The sequence below is a fragment of the Rutidosis leptorrhynchoides genome, chromosome 11, assembly GCF_046630445.1.
Source record: "Rutidosis leptorrhynchoides isolate AG116_Rl617_1_P2 chromosome 11, CSIRO_AGI_Rlap_v1, whole genome shotgun sequence".
Classification (NCBI taxonomy): domain Eukaryota; kingdom Viridiplantae; phylum Streptophyta; class Magnoliopsida; order Asterales; family Asteraceae; genus Rutidosis; species Rutidosis leptorrhynchoides.
The window spans coordinates 101,379,113-101,395,142 of NC_092343.1; the positions used below are offsets into that span (position 1 = coordinate 101,379,113).

The following is a 16,030-nucleotide window of genomic DNA, read 5'->3' on the forward strand; positions in this document are numbered from 1 at the left end:
TAACGTCCACTAACATCAACTAACGTTAACTGACGTCAAGTAACGTCAACTAACGTCCACTAACGTCCACTAACGTCAACTAACGTCAACTAAGGACAAGTAACGTCAAATAACGTCAAGTAACGTTAAGTAACGTCCATTAACGTCAAGTAACGTCCACTAATGTCAACTAACATCAACTAACTTCCACTAACGTCAACTAACGTCTCCTAACGTCCACTAACGTCAAGTAACGTGAAGTAACGTCAAGTAACGTCAAGTAACGTCATCTAAGGTCAAGTAACGTCAAATAAGGTTAAGTAACGTCAAGTAACGTCCACTAACATCAACTAACGTCAACTATGTATATACATTATGTCACGTCAAGTAACATTAACTAACGTCCACTAACGTCAAGTAACCTCAACTAACGTCAACTAACGTCCACTAACGTCCACTAACGTCAAGTAACGTCAACTAACGTCAAGTAACGTCCACTAACGTCCACCAACTTTAACAAACGTCGTAACGTCAGCTAACGTCAAGTAACGTCCACTAACGTCCACCAACTTTAACTAACGTCAAGTAACGTCAAGTAACGTCAACTAATGTCAAGTAACATCAACTAACGTCAAGTAACGTCAAGTAACGTCCACTAGCGTCAAGTAATGTCAACTAACGTCAAGTAACGTCAACTAACGTTAAGTAATGTCAAATTGTCAAGTAACATTAAATTACCTCCAGTTACGTCAAGTAACATCTATTAACGTAAAGTAACGTTAAGTAACGTCAACTAACATCAAGTAACGTCCACTCACGTCAAATAACGTCCACTAACATCAACTAACATCAAGTAACGTCAACTAACGTCAAGTAACGTCGGTAACGTCCACTAACGTCATCTAACGTCAAGTAACGTTAACTAACGTCCACCAACGTCCACTAACGTTCACTAACGTCCACCAACGTTCACTAACGTCAACCAACGTCCACTAGCGTGCACTAACGTCAAGTAATGTCAACTAACGCCACCTTACGTCTAACGTCAACTAACGTCAAGTAACGTCCACTAACGTCAACTAACGTCAAGTAACTTCCACTAACGTCCACTAACTTAAACTAACATCAAGTAACGTCAACTAACGTCAAGTAACGTCAACTAACGTCCACTAACGTCAACTAACGTCAACTAACGTCCACTAACATCCACTAACGTCAACTAACATCAACTAACGACAAGTAACGTTAAATAACGTCAAGTAACGTCAAGTAACGTTCACCAACGTCAACTAACGTCCACTAACGTCAACTAACGTCAAGTAACGTCAAGTAACGGTCAAGTAACGGTCAAGTAAGGTCAAGTAACGTCAAGTAATGTCCACTAACGTCAAGTTACGTCAAGTAATGTCCACTAACGTCAAGTTACGTCAAGTAACGTCAAGTTACGTAAAGTAACGTCAAGTAACGTCAAGTTACGTTAAGTAACGTCAACTAACGTCAACTATGGATATGCATTTGTGAATAAATACATGTCATGTGTATGAGTTTGAGTTTGCCTAAAAATAATTGATGGATCATATCACCATCAAAATCAACCTACCATCAAACATTTTAGTACAAGTACTAAAATCAATGAATAATCCAAAACCGTGAACAAACACACCACCAACATTTTAATATGTTTTTTTTTTGGCGAAAAAAAACGAAAACTCATTTAGAAACGTGGTTGTTTTCCAAAGGAAAACGCATTCAACAGAAAATACAAAGAAACGGGAGAAACAAGAAGTCTCGCACCTAGAAAGCTACAAACAAAACGAGAACTATCTATAAACGAGACTTCCTAACAACCCGATAAACCTTAAAACAACTAACCAAAACTAAACTGAATACTACACGATAATAACACGAATCAAACTAAACAAACTAAGTGAAATCAAAAAACGAAAAATAATACGAAAAAACACGAGACAATTCCATTAGATTGCTAACAACTAATCAACTGTATATCGTGTTGTTTTCCAAAGGAAAACGCCCTCAACAGAAAATACAAAGAAACGGGAGGAACAGGAAGTCTCGCACCTAGAAAGCTACAAACAAAACGAGAACTATCTATAAACGAGGCTCCCCTAACAACCCGATAAACCTTAAAACAGCTAACCAAAACTAAACCGAATACTACACGATAATAACATGAATCAAACTAAACAAACAAAGTGAAATCAGAAAACGAAAAATAATACGAAAAAACACTAGACAACTCCATTAGATTGCTAACAACTAATCAACTGTATATCAAGTTGTTAACATGAAAAATATGGTGTTAAGTTTTCTGAACCAATCGCAATCATGACCAATGCGCAAGACATTAGATTGTTTATAAACACGGATTAGTAGGTCTCAGAAAAGAAAAAGAAAAAAAAAAAACAAATGTTAACCAAATACAAACAAAGCATTCGTTTTCTCTATTAGCTAAAAAATGCACCAAGTAGTCTGCTTCGATATATACAAAAATAAAAAGTCAATCTTTTAAGGCCAAGTTTGACCAAGAACATCCCTCTTCTTATATTGCCGTTCCCACGACCAAGGTATATCTGCATGGTAAACAACAACTTCAATTTTAGCATAACCAAAATTTATCTACTTTCATAACTATATTTGTTGTTTTCGTTACAATTATCAATCAAAAGGGTATAGTGAGCGGGTCAGTCCATTTGGGTAACAGCTAAAAAAGGGTAATTTTTATTGCCAAAGTTGGAAATGGGGATAAGATCAGGTTGTGCTTAACCTATAACACACTTTGTTTTTGATGTTCTATCATGTAAAATGTTATTAATTAATTCTACCATTTCAAAACAAATCTTAACTTAAGAGGTTACAAGTATTATATCTATTTACTCAAATAAGCCGACTTAGGAGGCTCCATGTAAGCAAATGATTTAATTTTTACTGCTTAACAAAACCATCAGAAATAAACCCGCCTGAATCGGCCCGTTTATAAGTAAATGGGTCAAAATTACCACCTCTAGTTAATACACATTATGTGAACATAACCTTCTGAAGAGTAACGTTGTGGAGGAAGTTCGTAAGGCACAGGCAACGTAATAAATTCTGGCGAATCCATTTTCGTGCTATGTACTGAAGCCAGTGTTACAAGTTTTGTGCTTTTTGCATTGGGAGATTTCAAAGTGGGCCCACATTTACTCTGAAATAAAAAGCCCTAGTTATATAACATAACAATCCCATATTACACAGAAGTGTAAAAGAGAAAAAAAAGACATTTTTACCCCCGATGTACTTCCATTTTCAGTACAAGAAAATGCACTTGCATGATCGGTTGAAGATGGTAAAAACAGCACCCCAAGCTGCAAAGTAAAAAGGTTATAAATCAAGATACACGGATGAATAATTTGATACGTATTTCTTAATAATTAATTTTAAACGATGTTACAACTATTCTAGTCCAAAACAATGAATCTTATAGTTTCTTTAATCATTAAAATATCCTTGTTATGATACTAGTTTTGCGTAGTTAAAAGTAGTTCTCGAGATTTATTTACAGAATCCAAAGATTTTTATAGTTTAAAGCTTCAAATACTGTCTAATTGGACTAAAAAAAGATCAAATTGTCAAAAATCTAAGGTCTTTGTGTGACAACTACCGAAAATACCTCGTATGAACGAATCATGAGCTGAGTATTATTTTTCTGAAGAGCTCCCCATGCAGCTTTGCTGAGATTTGCTGATGTCAGCAAGAACCATCTGTGAAATAAATAACGGGTCAGGTCGAACTGAAACACTCTTTCAAAAAAATTGAACTTTTTATGTTCTAAATATGACTAAGATTATATTTTATGGATAGGAATATAACTTTGAAAGCAACAAAATAGATACTTACGCAAGGTTTTGACCATTATAACGAGTAAATGTCTTTATATGAGGCATTGCGCGACTGTAACATTCAAATAAAAAGGTAAAGTAAATTAATATTATTAGAAAAGGCTTTTTATTGAAGATGAAAAAAGATTTATTTATGGATTTATAAGAGTAAGAGAAATATTTAATACCAGCGACCGGTGTGGGTTGCTTTCCATTTCGACCAATATTTTTTCAAGAATGGTTTCTCTACATTCTTCAAAGGGCTTGGAACACAGCTACCAGCTGCATAACCCTATTGAATACGTACATAATTACATGATATGAAAAAAAAAAAAAAAAAAAAAAAAAAAAAAAAAAACCCTTAAACGAGTAAATTAGAGGTGGTAAGATGAGTAGATCTAGTGAAATGGGTCATAACTCATAATCGGATATGGTGCATCAAAATGGGTTACTGTTGATACGGGTTGATACCCATTAGATTGGGTTGACACAAAGTACTTTCTCAAAAAAAAAAAAATAAATAAATAAATAAAATAAAAGTAGTTTACCAATATATTAGTGTCAAATATGTGTACAAAATTATATTATTCGAGTATTGATATAAAGGATTTTGCTAACGCCATCCGTTACGGCTGTCATTAACGCGCTTTAAACAATTGTACACAACGTGACAACGGTTACTTATAAATTTAGTGGGGACGATTACATGAATGTACAATTGATTAAAGCGCGTTAACGACAACCCTTAGCCATAAGGGCTATCGTTAGCAAAATCCTAAATTAAAATATGGGAGACATTCGACCGGTTAGTTTCTAACCTAACTTTACGGGCGAATATTACCTCAAGAGAACATCTTATATCCTCAACTGTGGGCCACACTATTAACGGCTCGCCTAAACCGAGAGGTTTTTTATCGTCTGAAACACCCGATGACATCGAGAACGCGAACTCGGTCATCCACTTTTCGTCTAAAGAACCTAGCGACGAGAACTGTTACAATGCAACAATATCAGTGATTGCGAATTATAGAACATTTACTTAACGTTTGAAAAATGTGGGCCAAACCTGATATATAAGGGGCGAGTTTTGAAACATTTTATCAAAAATGCAATCTTGTAGAACGGATCGTAGCTTCATATGGCCCCATTTCTTAACGTTTGAACCCGTATGATATCCAGGTACAGATGCTATTAACCTTACCTGAAATATGCAACTACAGAATATCAGAAAAAGTTGTTTAAGGTGGTGTTCGGTTTTGCGATTTGAAAACTGATTATGCGTGTTAGATAATCTTAGCAAAACATGTTATAAACTGATGGTGTTTGGATTTGATTATGTTTTTTGATAACGGAATAATCAAATAATCAGATTTTTAGGTATTTGGTAAATTATATTATTTGATAAATTCTGTTCATCTCAAATAAGGCGAAGGTTCGATTCTTGAATCGGCCACCATTTGTGCTTGGCGCTGGAACAGGGGTTGGTTCCGACCACACTTGCCTGGGACTGCACACGACCCGGTAGGCAGTTGGCATCCAAAGGGTGCACGGGGTTAAAGGTTCCCCGCCGATCTAACCTTTTTCATCTCAAATATTATTTGATAAATTAAGTAACTAAGGATAAATAGGTGGAAGAGAACATTTGTGACATGTTTTTTCATTTTCACGTTTTTAGTCTCTCAAATCGGCAATCAACTGATTTTTTAAACTTAAGTTGCCAAACACTATTAATTAATTGTTTATAGTTTTTAAATCTAACTTGCCAAACACCCCCTAAGTTAAAACTTGAGACGACACAATATTTCTAAAATATTTGCTCGTATGCATGCAAGTATTAAGGTGAAATTATCAACCAATTAAATAAAACATGAGGTTAGTATTATAGTTACAAGTTTGGAATCATATTTTAACACACAACTTAATTATGAAAACTGGAGAAATATTGTTTGGGTTAACCTAACTAAACGCGTGTTGACCCGTAACAGATGATCTCATGTTTTAACCATTACCGAACCCGTCCATTTAGACACCTGTAATGCTTACGTATGTTAAAAAGTTACCGTTGCACTGTTGTAGTCAAATCTTTTAAAAAAAGATGAGTTGAAGCGGACGTCGCCCAGTTCCGGAAGTTTTATAGGAAATTCAGGCCACTGCAAATTTAAAAAAAAAAAACCAAGTACTAAAATATGTCCAAATAACATAATTATTACCAAATTATAAAACAACAATTAAAAATTAATGATATAATAATAAAATAGTAACAATAATACAATAATAGTAATAATGCAAGGATTTTTCTAACGGCAGTGCATTAATGTGTTGTATAAGGTGGTTGATGTTGACTTTTACATGGCGATTATTAAAAAGTACAAGTCTTTTTTGCACCTTAACGAAAGCCCTTAATGTTTTCGTTAGAAAAATCCATAATAATAAAAATAAAAAATCTTAATAATAAATATAACATCTGGACAACCAAAAATACGAATAATTTATTTCGTTAAAGCAAATGTGAATGTAAATGCAAATGTAAATGTAAATGACCTTCAGTGCACCAAGATAATCAATCAGGTCCGTTTCGAAGCCACATCCATTGTTTGACATTTCTTGACTTTTTAATGGAAAATCTTGCATCCAAAGACCTTGACTTTTATTATTCCAGTCAACGTAGATTAAGTTTGCTGTATGGACAATAACTCTCACTCCTTGAGGATACACCAGAAACATGGCTTTCGAATGGTGGGTCCCCCATGCAATCGGTAATGGTGGTTTGTGCAAAATCCAATTTGCAGGTTTGTTTATCTACAAATAAAGTCATAGGTAATAAACATATAATCGTATTTCATAAAGATATATTAAAAGATTTAAATGCAGACCTTCATATGCTCAAGTCTATCGTCACTTTCACCATGAACCACCAATACATGAGGGACGTTCTTTAAAGTTGGACATGCTACACCAAAAAAAAAAAAAAAAAAATTGTTCCATAAAAAAAGATATCATAGAGATCGATATGTTCAAGGTTGTAAAAGTCGCGAGTCGGTGACAAGTCGGTCGGGACCCTGGAGGGACGAGTCGGGAACGAGACGTGGACGAGTCACGCGTTGACCAACGTTGACTTTTATTAATAAATAATTCAAACATATATATAGATTACACATAAATATATCAAACGTAAAACATAAATTTTTCAAACATATATATTTGGCACAAAAACTAATTTTGAAAAATATAAACTTTACCTAACTTTGAATTTGACTGACTCAGACCCCACATGGCCGACTCGACCTGGATTTTAGCCTTGACCGAATTTTAAGGTGTTTTGGGACGAGTTGGGACGGGCAAGTCCCTAAACCGATGCATCGGCAGGCTCGGTTGACTTTTACAACATTGGATATGCTCATATGCTTAGTGTGAGATGTAATCCAATTGGTATTCGCAAAGAGCATGTGAAACAACACAATTTTTAAACGAAAAACGTGTCCTTTAGATGAAAGAATGTATATTAATGTCACAAACATACACCATGTGTTCATAAAGTTGTGCGGAATTTGCTAACCTGATAACAACCAATCAATGTCAACCATGTAGTTTGAAAGAACAGCAACTTGTACATTTCCCTAACAAACAAATAGAAAATAATATCAGAAAAAGCGTTTGAGTAAGCAACAACACACGATTTAATAAAGAGAGAAGTCATAAACAATAAGGCGTAAGCAATTAATAAAGCTTTTTCTAACAAATTTCATATTAAAGAAACAATGCCTAGGCTAAATGTTACTCGACAGACATTGATGTTTTGTCACCATGTTTATGTAATCAGATTAAAAAAATAGTATTATATCAGCTTGACCTTTAAGTTGCATCCTTAATTTTGATGGCAAGGAATTGTAGTTACCTGAATCACGTCCCCAATTGACACAGAACTAGTATTAGCCCATGCTTGCAGGCCTTTCACTCGCATAAGTCGAAACGTATGTGGAATTTTATCTTTAGGGGGCTTAAAATTGCGTATTGCCTCAAAAGACCCTTCATTTTCTTGAAAATCATCATTCATCTCAGTCTGCATAAACATGGGAACAAATAACTCAAACAAATAAACTGAACTTTTCATTATGATTTAAAAAGTACCTGCAACTTTCTTGCAAGGGCCTCATCTTCTTCAAGTTGTCGCAAACGTTTCTGTGCAAGTGACTCGTCTTCAACTAAAGGTCTTTTTTGTGTGTTCACGGAAGATTGTTTTCGTACACTATCATAAGATTTAAACATGAACAAATAGTGTCCAGGGATTAATTCTATGATATCACTATCTCTGATGGTAAACGTTTCTCTTGATAAAAGCTTCTTTCTTTGATCTTGAGATCTAATAACAACTGGGTTTGTTCCTTCCTACAAGTTATTGAACATACTTTGCACCATTAATAACGATGACCATCATACTTTTTTATTAATTTGTTTTTTTTTTTTTGGAACAGGAGTACGGGATCACCCAGAGGGGACTTAACCACCCACGCGCGTTCATCTCCCTGCAGTTGCATAACCCGCCCCCAACTGCTGTCCAGGAGGAAACCCGGCCCAATCCTGGGCGGTAAATCCCCCGCTCCCCCACTGCCCCTGCAACGCGATGTGCGAAAGGCACCCTTACAAGTTTTACTTTTCAACTTTTCTAATCATCTTGTATGTTATATGTTATATGTTATGTTACATTACAATTCTTAAACTTTTTGCAATAATCGAATTTTTAAACAAAGGTAAAAATATTTAAACATAATAAATTGAAAAAAAAAAATGAAAATTAATACCACAGAAAGTTGAGCAGAGCCATCAGTAGAGACAGTAATAGATACATGTTTGCGACTAAGTCTTTTATCAGTAATTGGTATAACATTGCGCCCAATTATGTTAATCCCATTACTGATTTCAATTTTGGGGATTGAATTTGAACTGTTTTCTTCTAATTTATCATTCAATGGCACCAAAACCCCAACTTTCTGTACATACAAAAAATATATAAAAATTAAAATGTGTAATATACTTGTAATGACATGATAAATTGTTGAAATTATACATACCTGAGAAGAATTTGACATTCAGATTGATTGAGTGTAATTAGAAAAGTATGATCGTTAGCGTCAGAACTATGAACCCTAATAATATATATGATAATATATAAACGGAGTATAAATAAATTTAGGGATTTTGTTAGTAGTTAACTACTGTAGCTAACAGAAAATATGTAAAAATTGGTTTCCTTCCTTTTTTTGCAAGCTAGAATACTAGATAAATAAATAGAGTAGTTGTCAGATGCGGTTAAAGGAATAACCTATTTAAAATGCACTTCTTAAATAAAATTACTAGGGAATGGGTGGAAATAGTGACAGAGTAATCCTGTACTCAGTACATAATAGTATGATGTCGGAGTACTCGGCCTCTCGAATAGTCGAACAGAAAAAACCTTCTACTTTTTTACCTTTTTTTTTAATCTTAAAAGACATATTTTGATTAGTGATAAATCTTGTTAAGTTCGTAGTTAGAGGTTTTAGTAAGCTCAGCATCTCTGAGACTGGATCCGGTCCCATTTCCACCACGAGCCAATTCGATAAAGGAGAATTAGATCCTCTGAACCCACATGGTTTTGATTTGTTTTTGTGATCTTTCGAGGGTTTGATTGAAGTTTATGGTGATTTCTGGTTTATGATTAGCTTTTGTGGTTTTGCATTAGGTAGCTGTTGATGGTCTTCTGCTTTCTAGGTTCATTTAGTATTCTCAATGATGTTTAGTTGACTGTAAGGGTCAGATGGTTCGAGTGTTTCACTTCCCATACATCACATATGCGGGATTGGGTATTGTTGTTGTTGTGGTGGTGGTGGTTCGAGCGTTTCAATTGGCTATCTTCTCCAGTCTCAGATGAACTACTTTGCTCGTTTTTCTTCGTTACAACATTTTTCATGTTCTCCATTTATCAAATGGTCGTCACAAGCTCATCGCCATGGGAATTATTTTTTGATGGAGTTGTTGGTTTGTGGGGTAAGTTGACGTGAGCATTGTTATTTTCGGTGTAATGCAAATATTGTATGTGTATATGTTCCAGCATTGGTGCAATTTCAGTTACAATTGTGCTCAATTGTTTGTATCAAATAGATCATAACGTTTTCTAGAGTCATAGAGTCACGATGACTATTTCTATATATATCCGCAGACACCTTTTTCAAGTTTCTCTCAATGTGGTACGGAGTACTTGAATATAGTTGAATGTTAAGAGGTCTTTCAGTCACTATGGTTCAAGTTTAACTTGTGGTTCAATGTGGTAGGGGTAGAGCACACGTTGGTAATTACTCCGTATCTCTTTTATTTTGCAAACAAAACGAGTTCAGAGTTTGGTTTTGAAGTTTTGATTGAATCCAGTTTAAAGGGCCAGAATTCCAGAACTCTGTAATTCCAAAAAAAATGAAAGAACAATATTTTTAACCAATCTAAAATTGCATTAAATTGAACAATGAAAATGGGAAAATGGTGTTCTAAAAACCAAACAAAATGAGAAATCTGATCAAAAAACAAGCTTGATAATTGTTACAGTACAACTTGATTACTGGGACAAATATGCAGGGGTAAAATACTGGTAGCGAAAGTAAGAAATATACATTTTACATGTTATAACCCACAAATCAATATGAAGGAAAACAATGAGCATATAAATGCATTAGTAAAGTTTTCTATTACGAAGTTTCACAAGTGCATTCTCCCGCAACATAATATTCTTTACTACAATATTCCGATTAATATATATTGTAATTCTCGAAGAAAAAATAAGATATAACATTTAGACAACCCACAAAACTGGGGTCGAGATTGTGATTTAAGTTCTATGAGGCTAATTGGAGCAAAAATTTTAATGCAAAATTATGAGAACTAATTTGTAATGTAATACCGATTTGCGAATCAGCAGTCATTAAGTTTGTTTATCTTCTCCGTTTTGACTCTTTTCTCATCTCTGATAGGTAAACGTCTAGGTTTGACTTCACCCATAAGCGTCGGTTGATGAGATCATTCTTGGTTGAGTCATCTAACCATGGTAAACTTTATGTTAGTTTTTATGAAATATAGATGAAAGCACAGGCAGACTCATTGTAAATATTAGAAACATATATAACAATGATGCTACTTGAGATCAAATTAAGTTATGTTTGATCTCAAACGGATCAATTTTAATCCTTTTACTAGATTAATCAATTTGAGTAGTGATTAAAATCTAACGGATCAAATGGGTGGAACAGCTCAAAGTCATCGTTTGTAGTGCATACATGCTTTTCAAATTCTTGAATCAAGTTAAAGGCAATAAAAGAATTAATTTAGTAAATGTAAAATGAGAATAAAACAAAAAAACTAAAACATATTAGACATCTCAACTAGGAAGCACGATTGAACAAGTTTTCTCAGTTCATAATTTCTAACATTTTAAATTCCTCAAGTGATAAAAATAAACAAGATTTAAATTACACATTCTTCTAAAAATGATAATAATACATCCATATTTGCTAATAGTTATCATCAGAAAAAGTATATTGTTGGTGGAAATAACAAACAAATTATCAACTTATCACTAAAACTCTGATGATAACAAACACAATCTTACATGATTCCAGTGTTGAGGATAAGAAAATAGATTATTACTAGAATGAAGGTGTGTTTGTTTGCCTCTTAATGGAATGGTTCAGTGTTGAATGCTAAACCATTCAGCATTCAGTGCGTTAGTTTCTGACCTCTGAATGACATATGGTGCTGAATGGTTCAGAATTCAGTGCTGTCAGAGATGAAATACTCTCTTAACTATTAAGAGCCTAAATTTTCTGTAATTTTCTCCTAAAATTCTATCATGAACACTTAACTAACAAGTATATTGAATATTTTATTCATGTTACACTTTGATAAGGTAATTTTACTCGGTTTATATCGTTCATTCTAAATGATTATCAAATAGCTTATTTTCATTCAGAAACTTTATTCAGAGGCTCTGAATCATTCAGATTCTGAACCATTCAGCGCTAAATCATTCAGTTTTATCAAACGCACCCTAAGACTATTGCCTACAATATCAAGAGCATATAAGCATCTAGGATTTAGCAAAAATGCAAAAATGAAAAGAGAGAGAGAGAGAGAGAGAGAGAGAGAGAGAGAGAGCTCATTTATTTGTGAATTATAATGACTAACACGTGTCACACTTTAACTTCCAAGTATATTAGTATAATGAATGAACTCAAATATATACAATAAATCTACAAAGAGTTGAATAAAGTTACCAAGATTTTCCCATGAGTCAGGTGGTGCCCCAAGAGCTCGTCTGGTCAAATAAGACGCGTCTTCCCAAGAATATGATGTTTTGTTTATTTTGTACCTCCAATACCATGATCCATACCACAAAACTAGCTGGACAAAGTAAATTCATATATTTAGATAAATTTTTATATTATCACGCCTTATAGAACAAATACTGTTTTATGTCAAATTAGACAGGGCAATTTCGACCCATTTACGCCAGCTATGTTTTATCTCTGAAATGTTAAAAGAGAAGGTACAAGGAAACAGCTAAAATAGGTTGAAAGTTGTTGGAACTTTTATTTTTTACGAAAATAATCCCCTATATCATTCTTTGGGAGATGATTATCATTAAAAAAATAATAATAACTTTTCAATGTCATATTTGACATGCTAACTAGATATAGGATATTATAAGATTTGTACACAATGTGTACCTATTCGAACCTAACTTATACATAAAAAATAACCATTCTGGTGTGCCCGTCCCGCCCATTTTGCCACATATATCTGATAGTAAGGGCATGTGCCACAATGTATTTGATGTTGTAAAAATGTCCAATAACAAGATACGTTAAACAACCTTTCCAAGAGTGTATGGCAACAGCATAAAACGAACACCAAGAAGTCCCCATATTGATGGCTTTTCAGCACCTTTTATCTGCAATTCAAGTTCCTTGCCAATGTCTTCCTGCATTTTCCTGTCACGATATATAATCATTAAAACCAAATTAAAAAAAAAAATGATAATAAAAAAATTAAAAATTCCTAAATGTGGTTATGCAATACTCTGTAATAGATTCTTACTTGTCAATCTTGTAACCACCCTTCTTTTTGCTTGACAGTGCCCCAGTGCGTTCCAATTCTAATGACTTTAACTTATTTTTATATGCTGGTGTCCTCTTGACCATGTCAATAGCCTAATGATACATAATATAAAGTAATATGTAACAAGAAGAAAAATAAGTAACAAGGAAGACATAGGGTGTGTTTGTTTGCCTCTGAATGGAATGGTTCAACGCTGAATGCTGAATCATTCAGCGCGTTAGTTTCTGATCTCTGAATGACATATGGTGCTGAATGGTTCAGAATTCAGTGTTGAGCCATTCAGAGCTGAAACACCGTCTTAACCATTAAGAGCTTAAATTTTCTGTAATATTCTCCTCAAATCATATTCTGAACATTTAACCAACAACTATATTGAATTTTTTATTCATGTTACACGTTAATAAGATAATTTACTCAGTTCATATCATTCATTCTAAATGATTATCAAACAGCTTATTTTCATCCAGAACAAACTTTATTCAGAGGCTTTAAATTATTCTGATTCTGAACCATTCAGTGCTAAATCATTCATTCAGTTTTATCAAACGCACCCATATTTGAAATCCATTTAGTAAACTGAAGAGCTATTGTACTACAGATATGAGATACCAATAAAAGTGGGACTGGTTGAGCGGGTTGAGTAATGGTTAAAAGACTCGAGGGTGTTTTTGGTAAAAGCTAGTTCACCCAAAAACATTCCAAAAGCCTCAGAATTCCATCAATAATTGTTGTTAAAAATAACATTATAGGTTAAATAAAAAAAATTACCTGATGATACCGTGTCCACTGATTCAGATATTGAATTCCAGAGAGAACTATAAGAAGTCCCACTAAAACAGCACGAGGATCCTAGCAATCAACTTCATACATTATTCACCATATAAAATTAAAAAAAAAAATACTAAACATACCAAAGCATTACCATAATCATTAAAGAGAAGAATGCGATAGTGCAACTTTGAACTCACCGTTTTATGACCGTAGTAAGCATGGTAATACCGAGCTGTATTATAAAATACCTAAATTTCAAAAGGGCAGGAGTCATTAATATATCATATATCATCATTATAGTAATTATATTAATAAAATAATCGACGATTATGAAATATGAGTAGTAGCCAACCTCCTCCGGATGCTCAATTGCATAATCATATTGTGCTCTTGTAGCGTCATCCTTTAAAATCTATAATTAAAAATGGAAGGTAACAAGTGTCATTAACTTCAATACACATCCATATACCTAACTATCCATTGTGCCAATAACACGAAATTAACTAATTTCATCATGTCACAAGTTGCACTGCAAACTAGTTGAGTCGATTATGAAACAAGTTATAATCATTTTAAGAGCCTACATTTTCATTTCCAGTACTTAACATGTAAGCAAATTAAATTAAACAATCTACACATTACCCAATATAAATACAAATAACCAATAACCTTTATGAGATCATAAGAACTTGTTTGACTAAAAAGGTCAACTAATTGTAATAAATAAATACTATGTACAATACAGTTGCTTAAATAACAATGGAGTACCTCATAAGCATTTGCAATTTTCACAAACAATTTTTTCGATTCCGGATCTGGATTTTTATCCGGATGACTGCCAAAAAACAACAATCAAAATTCAATTCAATTCAATTCAAATCACAGACCAAATTTAATTACTAACAAGGTTAATTAACCAAAAATAATAAACTTACTGTTTCAATGAGAGCTTGTAGTAAGCTCGTTTGATTTCAGATGCATTCGAACTTTGTGTAACCCTATTGAATAAATTAGGTTAAAAATTAGGTCAAATTTACAGTAATAATCAAATAATTAGGGGGAGAAAAATATTGTAATATATGTAAATTGCTAACCCTAGTAGATCATAGCAATCATCTTCATCGCAGTAGATAGAGATCGAAGGTTGTATGAAGAAGATTGCGAGAAGCGAAACGACAGCGTAGTAACGAAACGACGCCGTTGCCATTTTCTTCTATTTTTCGCTTTGATCCGAGAACTCAGATTTAGCTGTGAATTTTTGTCCAGTTTTATATATGATGGATGTCAAATTACAATTTTAACCTTAAAGGTTGAGGTTGATGAATTTAGTTTGTTTTGTTATTTTTTTAATTTTTAGTTTAAAAATAATAATTAATAATTAATAATAATAATAATAATAAAAAGACATAATTGCTAAAATAGTCCAAGGGTTGGTAAATAATTGCTGGTTTAGTGCCAAGGGTATTTTTTAGATGTGGATAGTCCTCGTGATTTGCAAAAGTTGCTGAAATCGTCCCTCACACTGACGGTCGTTTAAAAAATCACTTGTATAAGGTCACATGCAAGGCACACACAGGTATTTTGTCATTTTATTCTTTCTACTTCTTTTTTCTTCTTTCTCATTTCTTTTTTTTTTTCGACCTTGGTGAGTGTTCTATACTCAAACAAAAAGATCTCAAAACTCAATTTTTTTTATCGTTGACGTTTTTTTTGGAAACGGATTAAAACTCCAACCATTTAAAACTCCTATCATCACTAAATCTAGATTCATCTGCAGTACTTTAATACCTAAAATTTCAAGCAAATATTTTAAAAATCCTATATTTAGCATAAATACACCAAGGATGGAGAATTCGGATCTCGGAGAGATCTCGTTTGGACTTTTTTAGGGAGATCTCGGCATCTCCGAATAATCTCGGGGAGATCTCAGACGTTGACTTACGTTGACTTTATAGTTTTTTTAATAAAAATATACATAAAAACATAAATATATGTATATTTATATACGTTTTTACGAGATTTTAGAAAAATATCCAAGAAATGAGCGAGAAAACCTTAGAAATAACGATTTTTACAAGAAAATCTTACAAATTAGCAAGAAAATCCGAGAAATTGTGGCTTTGACTAGGTTTGACCCCGTTGATCAAGAAATCTCGGGAGATGAACATCTCGTCTAGGTTGCCTTCTAAAAACGAGATCTCGGGGGGAGATCTCGGGAGATTTACAGCACTGAAATACACACATACAAATTTGCATATATACCTTCA

At 33.6% G+C, this 16,030-nt stretch overlaps 2 protein-coding genes across 3 annotated transcripts; both read right to left on the reverse strand.

Annotated features, from left to right (window-relative positions):
* Positions 1 to 2,301: 2,301 nt before the first annotated feature.
* LOC139876837 (tyrosyl-DNA phosphodiesterase 1) lies at positions 2,302 to 9,046 on the reverse strand. 2 transcript variants are annotated; one of them, XM_071864212.1, is made up of 16 exons: positions 8,924 to 9,046; positions 8,654 to 8,842; positions 7,983 to 8,240; positions 7,750 to 7,914; positions 7,411 to 7,471; positions 6,728 to 6,804; positions 6,396 to 6,653; positions 5,915 to 6,004; positions 4,921 to 5,055; positions 4,696 to 4,845; positions 4,043 to 4,146; positions 3,874 to 3,927; positions 3,647 to 3,737; positions 3,264 to 3,341; positions 3,031 to 3,181; positions 2,302 to 2,570 (listed from the first exon to the last, which is right to left on the reverse strand). In XM_071864212.1, the coding sequence occupies exons 1-16, from the start codon at positions 8,939 to 8,941 to the stop codon at positions 2,506 to 2,508; spliced, it is 1,944 nt and encodes a 647-aa protein (XP_071720313.1). In that variant the 5' UTR covers positions 8,942 to 9,046; the 3' UTR covers positions 2,302 to 2,505. The 2 variants fall into 2 exon arrangements, with proteins under 2 accessions (XP_071720313.1, XP_071720314.1); XM_071864213.1 differs by having other exon boundaries at positions 2,491 to 2,570; positions 2,997 to 3,181.
* A 1,522-nt stretch (positions 9,047 to 10,568) lies between these two features.
* On the reverse strand, positions 10,569 to 14,992 carry LOC139877058 (chaperone protein dnaJ 50). The gene is made up of 10 exons (XM_071864464.1): positions 14,858 to 14,992; positions 14,699 to 14,761; positions 14,532 to 14,598; positions 14,116 to 14,175; positions 13,961 to 14,011; positions 13,761 to 13,841; positions 12,972 to 13,084; positions 12,748 to 12,865; positions 12,149 to 12,275; positions 10,569 to 10,914 (listed from the first exon to the last, which is right to left on the reverse strand). Exons 1-10 carry the CDS (start codon positions 14,968 to 14,970, stop codon positions 10,811 to 10,813), a joined length of 897 nt encoding a protein of 298 aa, XP_071720565.1. The 5' UTR covers positions 14,971 to 14,992; the 3' UTR covers positions 10,569 to 10,810.
* Between the last annotated feature and the right edge of the window lie 1,038 nt (positions 14,993 to 16,030).